At 37.4% G+C, this 18,870-nt stretch overlaps 1 protein-coding gene across 5 annotated transcripts in view; it reads left to right on the forward strand.

Moving 5' to 3' along the window:
* ADAMTS6 (ADAM metallopeptidase with thrombospondin type 1 motif 6) overlaps nucleotides 1-17,038 on the forward strand; it is a 133,280-nt gene extending 116,242 nt beyond the window's left edge. For all 5 annotated transcript variants that reach the window (XM_035100852.3, XM_088653231.1, XM_035100857.3 and 2 more), the window contains 6 exons: nucleotides 721-859; nucleotides 7,995-8,124; nucleotides 8,455-8,659; nucleotides 9,780-9,956; nucleotides 10,826-10,982; nucleotides 13,933-17,038. In XM_035100852.3, coding sequence (XP_034956743.1) covers nucleotides 721-859; nucleotides 7,995-8,124; nucleotides 8,455-8,659; nucleotides 9,780-9,956; nucleotides 10,826-10,982; nucleotides 13,933-14,042 — 918 coding nt within the window. In that variant the 3' untranslated portion in view covers nucleotides 14,043-17,038. The remainder of the gene's footprint in view (nucleotides 1-720; nucleotides 860-7,994; nucleotides 8,125-8,454; nucleotides 8,660-9,779; nucleotides 9,957-10,825; nucleotides 10,983-13,932) is intronic.
* Nucleotides 17,039-18,870: the final 1,832 nt, after the last annotated feature.

Genomic DNA, 18,870 nt, shown 5'->3' on the forward strand with positions numbered 1-18,870 from the left:
GGTATAGAACAGGTATAGAGGTATAGAACAGTCTTATCAGCAGGAATTTAAAAGCAAATATATTTTTCATGGATACTTGCAACAGCATCTCTGCTGCCTTTAAAAACCACTTGTAGATTTTCTGCATTGGCCCAGTCTGCTTTGTATGAGGCATTGCCTCACTCTCAAGAAATCAAGAGCTTTGATGGGTTTAATTCAGATTATTTTTCGATTATGAAAACTTGTAGATATTCCAAAGAAGGCAATCATATTTACTTCACCAACTTTTATGGCCTCTAACATAGGGAGCATGGCAAGCTTATTCCATACCTTTGAGGTCAGCACAATTTAGACTGCAATCTGATGTGTGCTCTTTTGGGAACATGTTCTATTGAACCCACTGGGACTTACTTCCAAGTAAGCCTGTTAAGGCTTGCATTGTTAGCATGCCACTTCTTTTTTGTTACAAAGCTGACAGGAACATTTTATTATATTCTTGGTTTTCTAATTCCCCTTGAGGGATCATGCTGCATTTGACTGGGGGCACACACTTTCAGCTTTCAACTATTTCAGTTTGGAAAGATAGATATAAGTAATTATTCTAAATTCTAGGAACGTTGCAAGTATTTTCAGAACTGTTCTCTGGAAGTAAATATCTAGTACAAATGCAGCCATTATTTAAATATCAGTGCACTCTTTTCCAAGTGTTTTAATGGTATAACCAGTTATTTTCAACTGCAGATTTTACTACAGGAGCAAAACCTGGGGATAAGGTATAAATTCAATGTTCCCATCTCTCGTACTGGCAGTGGCGACAATGAAGTTGGCTTTACGTGGAATCACCTACCTTGGTCAGAATGTTCTGCTACTTGTGCTGGAGGTAAGAACTCACCCATCAAAGATGAAAGCTAGATAGAAAACTTATTTTTGTTGAGGCTGAATATTAAGAATTTTTATTTCAAATGTTGTTGAAACTTAATGGTGTAATGAGTAGATTTTTGTTTGTATTCAGTTTTCTACAACTTTTATATAATTCCAGACATCAAATACATACATTTCATTTTGGCAGAGTATTTATCTTTTCAACTGTCCCAGAAGTAGACTGTTACTTTTATGGAGAATGCTGTAAAATTCAAAGTAATACAATAAACAGGAATTGTAGTATGCATATGTACCGGTAGTTCCTGATAATTGAGGCAGACTCAGGGCCTGTCTGTCACACATGCTTCCATCAAAGATTAGCACCATTGCTGATATATTATCTGATAGAGAGAAGTGTTTTGTAATCAGCATCTTTCTGTGATTTCCATGAAAAAAGTCGTATTGGCTGCATAAACATCCATACTTATTGGTTTTAATCTGGGTTGTGTCATTTAGGGAAAGCAAAATAGACTAACTGTTTATTAAAATACCATTTTAACATTATAGATAGCTTTTTAAGGACTATACTCAGAGGTTGGTGTTTTGCTCCCTTTACTGATGCAGATATCTTTACATATATAATTTTGTTCATGCTGCCACTTAGGATGTTCTGTCTGAGATTTTCTTTTATATGTATGCAAAAAAAATGTAAGATAGGCACCAGTTATCTAAATAGGTGTCAGGCAGAGCTCAATCGCTTACCAGGAGTAGGAGTAGCAGAATCAAGTGGAGTAGCCAAACCTACAACCATATTCAAAGGCCTGCTGGTTCACACCAGCCAGCCAGAAGATGTAAGGAAAACTTTCTTCCAATTGCATACAGTTCCAATTGGCCAGAAAACCCAATTGTTTTATTTGAGCCAGGGCACATCAGAACACGGCAGAATATATTGCAATGCATGGCTTAGTCCTTAAAATGTGAAGCCATAATCTCTGTTCATATGCTGAGTGCATCACACCAGACTAATCAATCCACCTCTGTTATGCCTGAGATTAAGAAGAATATCTTTCAGGTTTGGGAAAGGAAGTGGAGCAATAAGCAGTCCAGATTCCTTTCATATCTGCTATAGTGACTGTGCTCTGGATAGGTCTCATAACAACATGTGGAATGTGGAGCATTCCAAGTAAGGCTGAGTTTACAGTAGCTCAGTGAGTCACGTGGTTTTTCTACTTAGACACATGGGAGGGACCTCTTTGCCATAGCTATACTTTTGGGTTAGGGTTGGCCGAATGCTGCAGGTAGGTGATTGGCCAGAGAACAGGAGACTCACAGAAATGCTTCCATAAATTCAAGGAAGTATAAAATGTGTGTGGGACCAGAAAGTGTGTGTGGTTTGGAAATTTTGAAGAGGAGATTTTTAAAAAATGCTTGACATTTTTACTGGGAGGGTTGTGCCCCAGTAGCCCAGTGGCTGCGCCTCTAGTGCTACCACGAGTGAGAACACCACAGGCTCGTGTTCTATCCACCATACTTCCTGTGGCAGCCAGGGGCATGCACTATACCCTAACCATATCCAGCAGCAAGGACCAGTGGTTTGGACAGCAGCCATATTCACTTTTATCTGGAAGTAAATATCACTGAACTCATTAGAGCTTACCTCTGGGAAGACATGTATGGGATTGCACTGTAAGTGTTCTTTTCATTGTATTTAGTATCGAGTTTGCAAAGGCTTAACTGACAAAGATCAGGATCCAGACGCCTATATTTGCTGTATTCAAAAGTATACATATCTCCAGTGTTGTTGTTTTACCTCCTTTGCTTAAAATAGAACACCTCCATGTCATATCACAAAACTGCTTTTAAATCTTCCCTGAGGGTCTCAGTTCAAGAAGTATAAATTCAAAGCTCCTTTGAGCATGTAGAAATACTTAGGTAGTTCTCAAGACCTTGTCTATTGGTCCATAGCAAAATTTCCATTTTGAGAAAGAAGAAAATAAATATACTATTGAATTATGCAGAAATTAAAGTTGGCGCATCTGCTTACTGGGCCAAGAGAACTATGGTGTCAAATGTCTGAACAGTAGAAGAATGCTTCTGAACATAGCTGCCAAGTTCTCCCTTTTTTTAAGGGAAATTCCCTTATGCTGAATAGGCTTCCTCATGAGAAAAGGGAAAACTTGGCAGCTATGCTTCTGAATAATCTTTGTGGAAGGATTTAACATTCTTACCCTTCGAACACAGCCAAAAATGTCATTCACACATACAGGTAGCAGTGCTAAAAGTCGCTTCTAAATTGTGTAATCCCCAACAAGATATAGATTAAAATTAAGAGTCAAATGGGCAGAACCATACTATTTTAATCTATACTGCATCAGCATTTGACTCTCATTCTGTGAGATGTGTATGTGAATAGGGCCTAAGACAGAAGAAAATACTTTATGTGTTTAAAATTTTATTTTATTAAGGTTTTTTTAAAATAATAATAATCTAGAATTATAGTCACAGCCAGCTTCATGCTCTTAGGGAAGAAGAAAAACCTGGAATGCTTTCCCCCCCTTGTACAATACCTTTAACAGATAAGGTTAACACCGTTGTGGTTGTTTAGGACCTAGAGCAGGCACCCCCAAACTGCGGCCCTCCAGATGTTTTGGCCTACAACTCCCATGATCCCTAGCTAACAGGACCAGTGGGCAGGGATGATGGGAATTGTAGTCCAAAACATCTGGAGGGCCGAAGTTTGGAGATGCCTGACCTAGAGTATGAAATAAGTGCCAAATATTGGGCATTTATGTCAAAATTTTATATGGGGTTGTAAAGTTCTTTTTCATTTGTGTTCCATATGAAATGTTCAGTAAATATTTTTCCCTCTGTTGATGAACTGATAATAGTATACCTTTTCTGCATCCTGTAAAAATAAACTTACAATAAACCTGAGCAAAACCTAAACAAACAATATACAGGTGAAACTTGGAAAATTAGAATATTGTCGAAAAGTGCATTTATTTCAGTAACGCAACTTAAAAGGTGAAACTAATATATAAGATAGATGCAGGACATGCAAAGCAAGATATGTCAAGCCTTTATTTGTTGTAATTGTAATTATTTGTCATTAGGCGGGTCAATTATAAATGGAATGTAATTAATAAAATGTAATAGCGATGTTTATTTTTGTTTATTATTGTAACTATTTGTTTTATTACTGTGGAATTTCCAAAAGAAAGCATTTATAAAAATTAAAGAAAAAGAAAAAATAATAAGTTGCATTACTGAAATAAATGCACTTTTCGACGATATTCTAATTTTCCGAGTTTCACCTGTACAGTATGTATCTTCTTTACTATGCAAGTTACTTTATTTCTTCAGACTGTTTTGTTTGTATGCTGTATGAAATTATGAATAAATAATTTTAAAATAACCACTTGAAATTAGTTACAGGTAGGCAGCCGTGTTGGTCTGACGTAGTCGAAAAAAAATTATAAAATTCCTTCCAGTAGCACCTTAGAGAGCAACTAAGTTTGTCATTGGTATGAACTTTTGTGTGCATGCACACTTCTTCAGATACACAGTTGAAATTAGTTGAAATTTATATTCAGAGAAGGAAGAGCTACATCTTTGTGTATCTGTAATTTTATCCCCCCTGTTAAGCTAAGCCCAAATACTGCTCTTCCTACTGGTATTTAGCTCTTGTTTGATTTACTTGAAGATCCTAGATAATTCCTTCCTCAGCAGTTTCTAGGCTGAGCATAATCAGTACATACAGGTATACTTGGACATGCAGGATTATTTCAAAATTGAAATATTGGTGTGCTATGCTCATATGTCCACAGATAGGGGTCAATGTCTTTTACCTAAAAATACAGTCCCAAACTTTTTTTTGCTGTTTATATTAATAATTTAATGTTTACTGGAAACTTGATAAAAGCATTTCAGCAAAGTAGTAGTGGTTTTGAAATATATTTAGGCCTCTACCATTATTGTACCATAAAGTAAATCCAATAATACATGGCTTTACAAAATAGCTTATTTTTAACTGGATCAACATGTGCTTTGGCTAGCCAGTTAACATCTGGGTTGTCTGTCTTGCTTGGCTTCAAGATTCTTCCCACTGTGAGCCAACACTCCCACTAGCTTTATTAAAAATATCCCATTTTGGACCAAGTAACAGAGCTCCTAACACAACAGATCTTGGTTTTAAATTTTAAACATCTTACCTTCTGCACAGCTTTTCAAAAATAAATTTTAGCTAGGCAATTTGCTAGCTGAGGATTTATGTAGTGAAAGAGCTTCCTTAGATAGGAGGGATTAGTATTGACAATATAATATACTTTGTACATTTTACAGATTTGTACATTTGCAAACAAACGGACTCTGGGGCTAAGCTTTGAAGATTTGATTTGCTACCCCACCAACCATCTTTTCTCCTGTTGCTTTTTCTCCCATTTGAGCTTTTATTTTTGCAGTATTGGAGTCTTGCAAGATGAAAGAAAGATTTCAGGACATAGACTGCATGGTTAAGGATTGTGGGAAGTAAACCTCTTTTAATTGCATCCTCACTTTAGACATGGACAGAGTCACATTTGAAGACACTGATCTGCTACCGAGTAGTTTGGGTTTAAAAAGTCATTACTTTTTCCTTAATTCTTTCTATTGCTGCTGATCTACTAGTTTGTATTCATTCAGTTATTTTTGTAGTTTTATTAGTCTGCTGTATTTTGATTTTTGTAAACTGCCCTGGAAGCTTATCATGATGAAAAGCAATATAAATAAATAAAGACTTCCCTGCTCTTCTCTCTCTCATCTCCAGGCACTGTTCACAATTGAATTTCTACATTTTGGGGTTTTTTTTAATTGGTTCTAAAATTTAATCATTTGTTACCTCTATTTTACATAGTTCCTATACCAGTTGTGAACCATATCCATATATTTCCACCATCTTTTGCTTTGACAACTGATACAATCAATTTATCCGATTCATACTATTTTATTTTTTTTACACCTTTGGCACAACTCTGTGGCTGGTTTCCCGCTTTTTATGTATTTAAATAGATTTTAGTGTTAGTTTTAATATCTTTCGGAATTTTGTCCGCAAAATCCTTCTTGTCTTGCCTTATTGTAGCTACAAGGTTTTCAGAGTTTGTGCTCTGCAGCTTAATAGGAGACAAAGGAAGGTGGTGTGCTATAGGAAGGGAGGTGAAAGTCAGTCAATAGACAAAATGGAGGAGGTTGGTCCACTAAGGAGGGGTAGGTATGAGATGCTACAGGAATCCAGGAATAATATCCTACTGAAAATATAATATGGTACGGGACCAGGACGCCATCATGGCATTCCTAGCTACCACAGCTGCAGGAATTTAGCAGAGAAATGTAAGAAGTTGTGCCAAGTCCCTATGAGCTACAAGACCAGGCAGGATTGGTGAGGAAATCTACAATTTAGTCCAGTGGCTTCAATTTATCACTGACTCACCATCATTTATTTAGTCATATCTGAATAGTTTGTTGACACATCCATATCCAGGCACTTTCAGTTACAAACCACCGAGATTGTAAGACTTGTGATTATTTGTGAATAACATCTCACTTGCCACAGAAACAATCTGCTACATTTTCAACCACAAAAGATTCATAACTAATGGATAACCAAGACACTCAAGTATGATGGAGCACAGTTTCCTAGCAATAGCAGATTAAAAAAGAAAACATTGGTTTAGTGCTTGCTTTGGATTTAAGAAATGTGGGTGTGTAAGAACAATCAGGTAGAAAACAGAAGACTTTGCCCAAGTTGTTATAAGCTGGGTGTCTGTACTCTGATGATTCAACACCTTGTGGAACAGCAGGACTTCAAATGAGTCATTTTTCTTATGGCTGTTGATCAAATCCCCATGTCTTTAATGGTCAGCTTCAATAAAGAAAAGCACAGAGAATGTGGGTGGAGAGAATAGGATTATCTGGTCTAATTAGTGCAGTGTCTCGTGATCATTCTCTTAATAGACAAGCTGAATAATTTCATCCTGTTATTATGAACATTTTTAAGAGTCTTCAACATGATGCAGTTGAAATACTTTTTATAGTGTGGGTCTTTTGAGCATGTTGTGACATCCTTGTGGAGCTCTGTGGTATGTCTGGATTATATTAGGATGTTTAACAGATTGAAGGGAAATGGAGGGTTTACCCTCATTTGCTACTTCCCCTCCCCTCACATGCTCATTTAAGTGCTTCAATCCTGGTCTCTTTAAGCCATAGTTCCCTGTTACAGCCAAAATGGGAAACCGTGGTTTGCTGGTTTACCAACCAGAATCTTAAACTGTGATTAGGCTGTGGTTTAAGCACCTGGTTAGTAAACCTTTATTAAACCAAAGCTCCCTATTTTGAATTTAAAAGAGGCCGGTGCTCAAGGAGCCTATGGACCAGTGCTTGTTCTTTCTTTCCAAATATGTGATTGCTACATCTGAAAAGACCAATTGTGTACACTGCAAAAGACAATAATGCTGATCAAGAGTTCCACCTGCCCTCTGAATCACTAAGAATCTGTGAGATGAGGTTTTCCATTCAGTTCAATTCACTAGATTAGCTGTTTCATTATAATAAAGAAAAGACTCATGGGGTGTTTTTTGCAAATAGAAAGTACTGAATTCTACACTGTTGTTATATTTAAATTTTTCTGACCTGAAATGCAGTCATGTAGTATCTATTTGCATTGTAAATGAAGACAATATACAGTTGAGAACTACAATAAGAACAGTAAGAACAATTGTATACTAAAAATATTTATTGCACTAGAAAATAGTACACACACAAACACGGTTGCTTAAAACTGCTACAAATTAAACATTTTTATGGTACAGGAGCTTCAAATCAATTGTTCTTTCTGATCTTTGGAGAGCACAGGTGAACTGCTAAGGTAGGACTCTACAACTTGTGACCTGTTGAATGCAGCCCACCCAACTCCTGTCAGGTGATTAGCAATCTTCCTACTTTTGCAGCTCCAAGTAGGCAACAAAATGAGGAGGTGTATTGGGCCCTGGATGAACGACTTTATTTATTTGCTTGTTGGGTGTCATTTGGCATGATAGGTCACAAATTAAGTTGGCCTGAAATAAAGAAAGTCAAAATGGAGGCACTGCTTAATGAGAAACACTGTAATTATTCTTCCCAAGGTGTGCAGAAGCAAGAAATAGTGTGCAAAAGGCTGGATGATGGTTCCATAGTACAGAACAATTACTGTGATCCTGATAGCAAACCACCAGAAAATCAAAGAGCCTGCAACACTGAGCCTTGCCCACCCGAGTAAGTACTTAGTACATAAGGTATTCTATTCTTTGTCCATGTGCTTATTTATATTTCCATATAGAAAAAATAGTGACAAACTATGCTTCCAGAAATTAGAGAGTCAGTGCAGAGCTAACTGAAGAACAATTGATAATCTGCCATATTTTGTGTTTACACCTACGTTTCTTCTTATAGTATCCTTCCTGAGAATTATATCAGTATATTTTCAGTGGGACATAAGGGAGCATTAGATGCATAAAATTCTCATACATTCAAGTGTATTTGTCAACTATATGAATATTTGTTTAATTTATTGAAAAAGTAATACCCCCGATATTGTTCTTGAAGATGGTTTATAGGAGATTGGTCAGAATGCAGTAAGACCTGTGATGGTGGAATGCGATCACGAACCGTTTTATGTATCAGGAAGATTGGACCCTCTGAAGAGGAGACCTTGGATAGTAGTCATTGTTTAACACATCAGCCAATTGAAAAAGAATCCTGTAACAACCAGTCTTGCCCCCCACAGTGGGTTCCTTTGGATTGGTCAGAAGTGAGTAAACTCACAAATGCATTAAATAATAAATTTCATACACATCAAAATCTTTCTTTCAGTGTCAAAGCTGGTTAAAAAAGGTAAAGGACCCCTGGACAGTTAAATCTAGTTAAAGGTGACTGAGGTCGGTGCTCATCTTGCTTCAGGCTGAGGGAGCCGGCGTTTGTCCACAGACAGCTTTCTGGCTCATGTGGCCAGCATGACTAAACCACCTCTGGTGCATCAGGACACCGTGACTAGTGCCAGAGCACACAGAAACACCATTTACCTTCCCACCGCAGCGGTACCTATTTATCTACTTGCACTGGTATGCTTCCGAACTGCTAGGCTGGCAGAAGCTGGTACAGAGCAACAGGAGCTCACCCTGTCGTGGGGATTCGAACTGCCAACCTTCCAATCGGCAATCCCAAGAGGCTCAGTGGTTTAGATCACAGTGCCAGACAGAAAATAATCTATTTGATGTGATAAGAAAAGGAAGTAACCACTTTTTGCAAAGCCTTTACAATAATTTCACTCAACTGTTCCAAATACACACATAAGTTACAACTACTTATGTTAGAACTGCTAGTACAATACTATATCCTGACTTATAGATGTAATGCATACTTTATTGAGAAGGACAATAGATTTATTGTGCAGTCCAAAAATAGGAGAAATGATACAAGACAACTGATTACCTTATCTACCAGGCGGTCACCTACGGAGCTGAAGGGAAGACAGAGAAGCAATCTTACAGTCTTTTCCTGTTTTTATTTTGGAAGAAAGTGAGAGAGGTTCACACTAGTTCCTGAACTGGTATACAATTCCTCTGGGCTTGGAGTTGTTTCAGAGGGCTAGAAAACATTACCAGCCTCCTCTATCCCTGGTCCTCCCTCAACACCACCCCCACCTTTCCAGCCCTACCAGTGTCAGTTGGGCCAGGACTGCAGACATTACCATAGCAGCAAGAAGCAGGGATTTAACATCTGAGCTCCATCTGTATAGTCGGAGTTCCAGTATATCCTATGGCCCTTGGAATAGCCTCCGAGGGGCTACAGGACTGCAGCCATATGTGTCTTTAATTTTTTACATTTTATTTTTTCTTAATTAATATATAAACTGTGTATCTTGTTTCCAGTGTACTCCAAAATGTGGTCCTGGTTTCAAGCATCGTATTGTTCTCTGCAAAAGCAGTGACCTTTCAAAAACATTTCCAGTTGCACATTGCCAAGAAGAAAACAAGCCACCAGTTCGCATGCGTTGTAGCTTGGGCAGATGTCCTCCACCACGATGGGTTACTGGAGACTGGGGACAGGTAATACAGGCAGGCTTGTTGGGTAGCAAAAGAATAATTTGATTAAATATACTGAATATCATTTGACAGAGTATTAGATGAAAAGTACTTGAGTGATCACATCTTGCCACATAATAGTAAATGGTTGTGTTGGACATAATGGTTTTAGTTCATTTCTTAGTGTTAAGGTGTTCTACTGAAATAAGGACAGCTTATTGTTAGTTCCCAAGGTGGAGACTAGATACGTACTAGAGTAGAGTTCATTGGATAGAAAAATGTAGATAAGACATTAGTAGAAAAAACAACTGGGGAAAACCCTTTTCACTTAAATTAGGTGGCAGTCCCAGCTAAAAGCTAAAGGGATTAAGCTACATATTGAACTGTCACATTTCCCATCTGTCCTAGTTGACAGCCATAGTGTAATAAATACAAAAGTGTCACATGCAGTTGTCAGTTACCTAGCATGGCTTGTAATGTAAGATTTGAAAATATCACAGGTAACCCCTTCAGCCTGTGATGTGTCTGCTGACAGTGGCACACTGTACACCCCCAGTTGTGTGTGTTTATCAAAAGTGAAACTATGACAGCATATTGGGGCTGCCAAATCAGTATACTTTGTTAAAGAAAAGAAATAATTGATCCATGAACTTTAAAAAAGACTACTCAGAGAGAAGCATAGTAGTCAGGGGATCCTTATTAATTAGGGAAGTGAAACACACTGCCTAACTGAATTTATTAGTATGACAATGATAAGGATGCCCTCAACAGCTGCCCCAAATAGTGTTTCTGACACTATTCTATTCACCATGTTGCAGTTCTGCTCAATACTCATAATATGACATCCCTTATTTTCTCTTTTTCCTTCCTATCATGCCCCATTTCTCACATAGTGTTCCGCACAGTGTGGTCTTGGACAACAGATGAGAACTGTGCAATGCCTCTCATATACTGGGCAAGCTTCCAGTGACTGTCCAGATACTGTTCGGCCTCCTTCAATGCAGCAGTGTGAAAGCAAATGTGACAGTACTCCAATTTCCAACACAGAAGGTGAGTTTGGTTTCCTCATTCATTCATTCATTCATAAGATTTCATTAAAGCTTTTTTGTGACACAATTAAGATAAAAACAGAGAAAGAAGAAAAAAGATGACAGACAAAAATTAAAAGGACTTCCAATTTTCTGTTTGTCAGTTCCATAAAAGAAATTAATCAAAACATTCATTCCAGGATTACATCTGATTGTTCTACTTTCTGTTAAGCAGTTTTAAATAGTGTGTGCCAACTGTTTGCATCTGATAACATTATGCACAGTCCATAAATGAGCAGAAGAAATGATCTGGATGAAATAAAGTGGTGACATCTTGTCACAATTAACATCTGCTGTAGCTGTTTGTTATACATGTATTTAACTGGAGAATGAGAGCATTATAGGCTAGATATTGGCAAACTGCCACTGATGTTAACTTTACATTTGTTATTCAGAGTGAAATACTGACAGTATGTATTTGATATAGCACATCTCAACTTTAAAAGTATACAGTATGTGGTAGCTGAATCCAGGTTTTACAAGATCACCTAAAACAATATCTGATGTACTTTCATCTGTTTTTCTGCAGGCTTCAGTTTCCTTTAGATTGTCTTTTTAAAGCATTTCAGTAGCTGAAATTAGTGTGGTGGTTTGAAATTTACATGCTTCTCAGTAGCATTGCATTAAAAGTACATTTTGAACTGATCCCAAATGTCAGAAAGAGAATAGCTAATGTTTTAATTTTGTTGAAACCAGATTTGTTTGTCTAAAAACATCTTCTATAGATAAATGTCCTTCCTCCAGAGCAGCCTACTTTACCAATAGGTGCAGTCATAACACTCCGCCACTAACCAGGACAGGCCAAGGGGCCTCAGACACTTTCCTTCTGCGTATGAATTTCCACCACTGGCTTCAACTAAGGACGACATCAGCACCACAGAGTCCTCATCTTCCTGAGTTGGAGCTTGTTTACTTAGGAGGAGCTGCCTTGTTTTGCAATAGGCCTACCCATTTATTTGCAATAGCCCTGGGTTCCATTTCTTGGTGTGATGGAACTGTGGGAACTGCATTTTATATATTTTGGCTGGGATCCAAAGAGCTACTTCAGTGTGCCCACTGGAACTTTTTATTTTCCTCCCTTTGAATGGCAAGCCCCTGTGCCATATTTCAAAGAGCTTCATTTCAAAACAGGTTTGTCATGCGGCATGAGTCCAAACCACCTTTGGGTATGCATTACTCGTGGTGTGGTTCTTTGGATCTAAGCCAGAGTATTTATTTATACAGCACAATCAGTGCACATAGCACTTTTAAGTTATATGAGGGAGAGAAACAGACAGACTGACTGCTCCTTGCCCGGAGGAACATAACAGTGCAAATTTTAATAGTAGGGAAAACAACAAGCAAAGGAAAGGAGGTGCCAGTCTAATGGGGTGGATATCAGCAAATGCAGTTATGTTTATTTCTTTTATAAATCACTTCCTATAAGGCATCTCAAATCAATTTACAATACAGTACAAAAAAGACATAAATGAAACAATTACATGCATAAAAATAGTTAAGTACAGTTATATGTATTGAACTTCATGGAAAGGTTTGTTCTGGGAGCAGAGGTGGATTTAGGGGAGCACAACCGGTTTGGTCACACTGCGTGCAGAGCCTCAGGAGTACCGCAAGGGACAACTTTTAAAGACCCAGCTCCCCACTTTATATGTGTGTGTATGTGTGCAAACACACTGGTTGTATAAAATGACCACATTTGTATCTTCTTAAGGAATGTAGCCTAAATCAATGCAAACATGAATGTTAAAATTCTGCCTGAATAGACCTTCATGTATTGTTGGGGAGTAGGGGAAGATAATTGTGATTGTCCCTTCCATATTTAGGAAAATTATCACTCCATGAACCACAGTGCAATTAAGCTAGAGACAGGAAAGTTGGATTTGGGCTACACATTCATGACATGACCCTTTGCATATTTGGAAACAAGTCTTTACAGTTCATTGCGACTTACTCCCAATTCCAGTGAGCATGAGTAGGCTCTCAGCCTTGCTCCAGCATTACTGACTTAGAAAATTTGATACACTTGTGCTTGTGAGAATCTGGAATCAGTGTTAATTGGACACACATTGAGGGATATTTTCACATTAAGGATAGTTTCAGCTGATGGAGTAGAAACAGTGTGGGAGGCTACTATATGAACTCTTTTGGAGAATGAATGGAGGATCTGTGTTTTTCATTCCCCACCCCTGTCTCCCAACATGATCTTCCCAAAACTTTGATTTCAAAAGTCACCGATCTATATTAGCCAAAACAAATGTCCATTAGGAATCTGTCCTCATATTAATCTATCGTTGGCAGTCCGATTGCAATGGATGATGTGTAATGAGTAGTAGAATAATCTTTGTCTTCTCTATTATATCTGTTCTACGGAGACCTTTGATGCCTACTAATACAGGCTGCCAAAGCCCAGATGTAGAATACATTTTCTTCCCACTTGTTGACATTTGGATATCAAAGTTGCTGCAGTAGAAGCAACTAGAACATCAAGTCATTGAACTTACACTATAACTCTGCTGATCATTTTCAGAGTCAGCAACAGCTGCAATACCGTACATAGTTTAGTATCATTCCCAAACATGACACTAAACAACAACTTCAGTTAGATTTAGGATAACTTCTTATTGCGGAACAAAATCAATCCAGGGGTGGGGGTGGGTAAATGCTGCTATGTGTGAAGAAACCTCTTATTTTTTAACTATCTCATGTGATTAGATCCCTAAATAATAAGTGGGTGTGCTTGGAGACTTCTTTACAGTGTCTGAATTTTACAATTATTTGGTATGCAGTAAGCTGTACCAAAATGCTAAGTTCATGCAGAGGACAGATGCAAAAGCAACTTATTAAATTTTATTTGTTTTTCTCTCTGCTTTTTAAATTTATGTAATCATTTTGCCTTTGTATGTCTCCATCAGAATGCAAAGATGTGAACAAAGTGGCTTATTGCCCACTGGTGCTGAAGTTCAAGTTCTGCAGTCGAGCATACTTCAGACAGATGTGCTGCAAGACCTGCCAAGGACATTGACCCACAGAAATTGAAAGTGCCTTGCTATTTCATTCTGGAAATGTGTCTATCAAAGATTGCTGCACAATGCAACCAGACAGATGTCCTTGTAAATGCATCACCCTGTGGAAAATGTAACCACTGGTCAGCCTCAGCTGACAGAATTTCAATATTATTTTAACTTCTATGAAGTGGGATTTATTCATCCAAAGTGCTGGACACAGTATAAGGAGGGCATGCCAAAATGGAAAAAATACACACAGTGCATACAGAGTAACTTATGGTGGAACACGTGTACTTTTGATGAAATCCACTAGTCTGTTTACCTCCTTGGACCATTAAGATAATTTTTATTATGGACTTAGAAATGACACTGAATCCATTTGTATTTAATATTGTTTAAAATGTAGCTGTTGTGGTTTGGTCAACTACAGATGCAAAGAAGAATTTTTAAAATGTTGTCATAGCTTATAATTAATAACTATTTTATGTTACTACATAAGCACCACAGTTTAAGTTAAAGAAGTGGGCTTGGGAATATTATATTAGGAACAATTATAAATCAGAAGTAAAAGAAATGTATTTTCCTTTGTTTCATTCTCTAGAGAATAATCCATATTTCCTGAAGACTGCTGTGAGCCATATCTAAAGCTAAACTAAACTAGAATGATGAGGAACATAGAGTTAAGAGATGCAACAGTAATTGCCTGAATGCATCCAACATTAAAGAAATATGTGCTGCAGGTTTATAGCCATCTTGCCATCTCACAAATCAGGATTTCCACTAAAAGGGAATATATCCATACAATAGAGGGGTCATACTCCAGTTGTGAATAGCATTTTTCCTACTATTTCACTGCTTAAGGTTGGTATCTACAAATTCACTGTTAACTTTAGTTACAGAGAGGCATCAATTCTGCAGACATCTAACTGGTTTTGTTACTCTGTAATTACTAATGATAAACTGACTAGTGAGGTAGAGTCTCTTCTGCTGATCATGCTGAAAAGTACAGTGGCTTTCCAGTTTCTCTTTCATTTATATAATAGGAGAACACAGATTTATGAGAGAGCATGGAGAAGAGAAAACATGCATATGCCCAGTTTTTTGGAGACTATTACAGAATAAACAACCAAAGAGTACATAACTTATGGGAACTTTCAAATCAAAGTACCATAGCTTTTATATTCACCATATCAATTTATGAATATTCTGAATTTTATTTAAATGTGAAGCCAAGCTCCTGGGGTAAAATTGATTCCAGAATCCAGTGGGAGCTAATACTAATGGCCATACTTCTCCCCCATTCCCTGCTTTTGTCAGTGACACAACAAAGAGATAAGGAAAGTGGGTACTTGTTTATATTATTATATTGTACTTGAACACTTGCAGTTTGTAGCAGGTACTTGATGAATGTGCTTTGTGTCCAACTTGCCTCCTTTGTTGTAGTGCAATTGAGATGATGTGAACACCACCACCTTGTATTAACACTAGAAGTCAAACAGCACTTTTATTAAAAAAATACTCTTAATGAGACAAGTTTTTATAACATGTATAAGATATCTAAATATGTCAGTATATTTAACAAATTGCAGTAAGCCAAATGTGTTGAGCAATATTTACTAATGTGAATTAATGGGTGGGGGGATAGAGAAAAAGAGAGTTGTACTATGTGGGAGGGAAAACCTTGACAATCCATCAGTGGGGTTTTCTGTAGTTCATTAATTCATAACCATCAATTTTTTTGTCATATTCTACCTCTTGACAGTATGTTTCACTTCCATATATATATATCTATGAATCAGTACGTTCATTTGTGGCAAATCTGTTTACTTGGAGCTATTTGCTGCTCAGTTGCAACGTACTTCACTCTCATTGACACCGAAGCTTAGAAAGGAAAACTATACACATCTGGGAGTAACGTGTAGGCCTGAGGGTAGTGTAGCCAATGTGTCAATTACCTTAGTACATCAGTCCAATAAGGAAATACCATGGTGCTAACATGCCTTGGCTAAGTAAATAATAATAAAAGGGATAGATATTGCATGGCATTTTCCAGGCAAAAGATTACAGTCTATCATACTCTGATCTGCTCTGAGGCATAAATGTATTTATTAGTTAATGTGTGTCTTTTCAACTAGCAAGAAATGATGGGATTTATTAAAACAAAATCCTTTTTACCTCACTTTAGGACATTGACATTGCAATGACACATTTTGCCCTTTCATTGGTGCTAGTAGACCAGGGGGTCCAATGTTTACTCTGCAGTTTAGAAGAGCACCAAGTTTGGAATTTAAGAAACCCCCTGGAGCAATGTTGAGTTTCATTGCTAAAGTGAATGAAATACAGAATGTATTGTGTTACAAATGGACAGATATATTGCTCTAGATCTGAATTAAAAGCCTTAAATAAAGAGGTAAATCATTGGTTTCCACAGCACAGGACATTTCTGCTGCTACACTATAGCCATATATATAATCTAAGCTAAAATATTAAAAGTATTATATTCCTAAATAATAACAATAGGACCATTTGTATAGGCTACACAAAGATGGGAAACCTTGGAATTCAGTACTAGGGTATTAAACTCACAGTGTGTTGTTGATATTTCCATTGAGCAATGTCATTGACACTAAGGCTCTCATACTGAAACAAAATGCCTATTCAACACATCAAAATATACACTCCTAGAAATAGTCCATCTTAGGAGATCTTTATTAAAGGTATGGATATCACATAAATTTCCTTAACAGTACAGAATGAAAAAAGACCCTTTCTATTATTGTGACTAGTTGCTTATTATTTTATACGCAGTATTAATGTGGTACACTGTTACATTGTTATTTTTATTTGCTTTTGTAAATTATATGCTAATTTATTTCCATGTTTCCTAACACTTGTTCTTAAATGTCATGCATTCTGCTGCTTATAACACTTGATGCAGTAAAATTCCACACCAGGCACAGATTTGTTTTTAACATAGATTTAGTAAAAATAAAAATGCAGCTTTAAAGAATAAGCCTAATGGTAACGATCTGTTCACTGACATCCCTGTGCAAGAATTTTGCAAGCACGAATATTTACATTGTTGAAAGCACTTTTGAAAGTAAAGATAACACATCAAGTAATGCCTCGATGTTGTCTCAGCCTTGTCCCTGGCTATAGCTTCATTTGGGCATGTAGAAAGACCATGGGGTACAATTCACTAGGCAGTGTTGCTGTGGAACATTCATTCATTTTGGTAAGGTTCCTGCACAGACTAAAAAAATGTTGAACAATTGCTGGCTTGCGACTGCAGCCCTTGGGGGGGGGGAGGGCATGCTTGAGGGTGAGTGGGTGTTCTTTTCAATAGCGGTTTCACCCCACTGCTGGAAGAGAAGAATGGTGGAGTAGGAGCCTGCTAGATGGGAAAATACTGTAGTAAAAGCAACTGTATACTACTTCTATCTCAGTTCTGTTCATTCTGATATCTGTAATGCTAGATATATATATTTTAAAAAAATTCCATTCTTTATTTATTACAAATGCACATTTACACAGCAATACAGCAACACAGATCATAAAACCTACACAGCAACACAAAACAAAGCATAGATAGATAGATAGATAGAGATAGATAGATAGATAGATAGATAGATAGATAGATAGATAGATAGATAGATAGATAGATAGATACAAACCTTCCTAGCAATTACTATCTACTGCATATCCATACTTGTATATTCAAAAAGAAATATATATAATTAATAATAATAATAATAAAAGAAAAGCACCAAACAAAAATAAAGAAAAAAGAAACAAATAACTGGGGGGGGGACACACACCCAGAAACGACTTCCACCGACCACACAACACTTCTTTGGTCTCTCATTTCTCCCTCCGAATCTTTGTCTGCTTCTAACTTCCTTAAGTTTGTTTAAATTTATATACACTTATCCTAACCTTCTGCCTCTTGGTTCTTTGTGGGTTCAATCTAAACTCAACCAGATATTCATCTTGAGACCAATTCTAAGTACTCACTTATTTTACAAAGCCATTCCTCTTTAGTTGGTAATTGTGTCCCTTTCCAGTATTTTGCCACCAGGGTTCTTGCCCCCGCTGTAATGCTAGATGAAATATGTGAGCTTTTCACTTCAAGAAAAAATAGACGTAATCATGACATCTCAAACATTTCTTGTGGAATTCAGCGACCTTATCCCATTAATCTCTCTTTATGCCTACCTCTACCTCTGCAAGTATTTGTTTTCTGCTAGTGTAGGGCTGCCAAACATTTGGGATTTCCCAGACATATGCCGGATTCATCTGTTGGAAGTAGCATCTGGGCGGAATTTGCAAAAATCGGTAAAAAATGTCTGGGAAAAGCCAGGCGTATGGCAATCCATGTCGGAAGTTTTGATTTTTTTGGCGAATTTTGGATATTTTGAAAAATGGCAACCCTGTAGCTGCTCTTGCTTCATATTATTACTGATTTGAAAAATGATGCAAAATTGTTGAGGAACAATGTCACATATACTGTATCCCAGAGTCTGGTCTGAAGGCAGTTGAGGCTACCACTTAGCTGAAACAAAGCAGGTCTGGGTCTGATTCAGTGCCTAGATGGGTGACTCCCTGAGATACAGTGGTACCTCTGGTTACAAACTTAATTTGTTCTGGAGGTCCGTTCTTAACCTGAAACTGTTCTTAACCTGAGGTACCACTTTAGCTAATGGGGCCTCCCGCTGCCGCAGCCATGTAACTTCTGTTCTCATCCTGAGGTAAAGTTCTTAACCCGAGGTACTACTTCCAGGTTAGCTGAGTCTGTAACCTGAAGTGTCTGTAACACGAGGTATTAATGAATTTTTTCCTGCTCAT

Source organism: Zootoca vivipara, chromosome 10 (genome assembly GCF_965207765.1).
Source record: "Zootoca vivipara chromosome 10, rZooViv2.hap1.1, whole genome shotgun sequence".
NCBI lineage: Eukaryota > Metazoa > Chordata > Lepidosauria > Squamata > Lacertidae > Zootoca > Zootoca vivipara.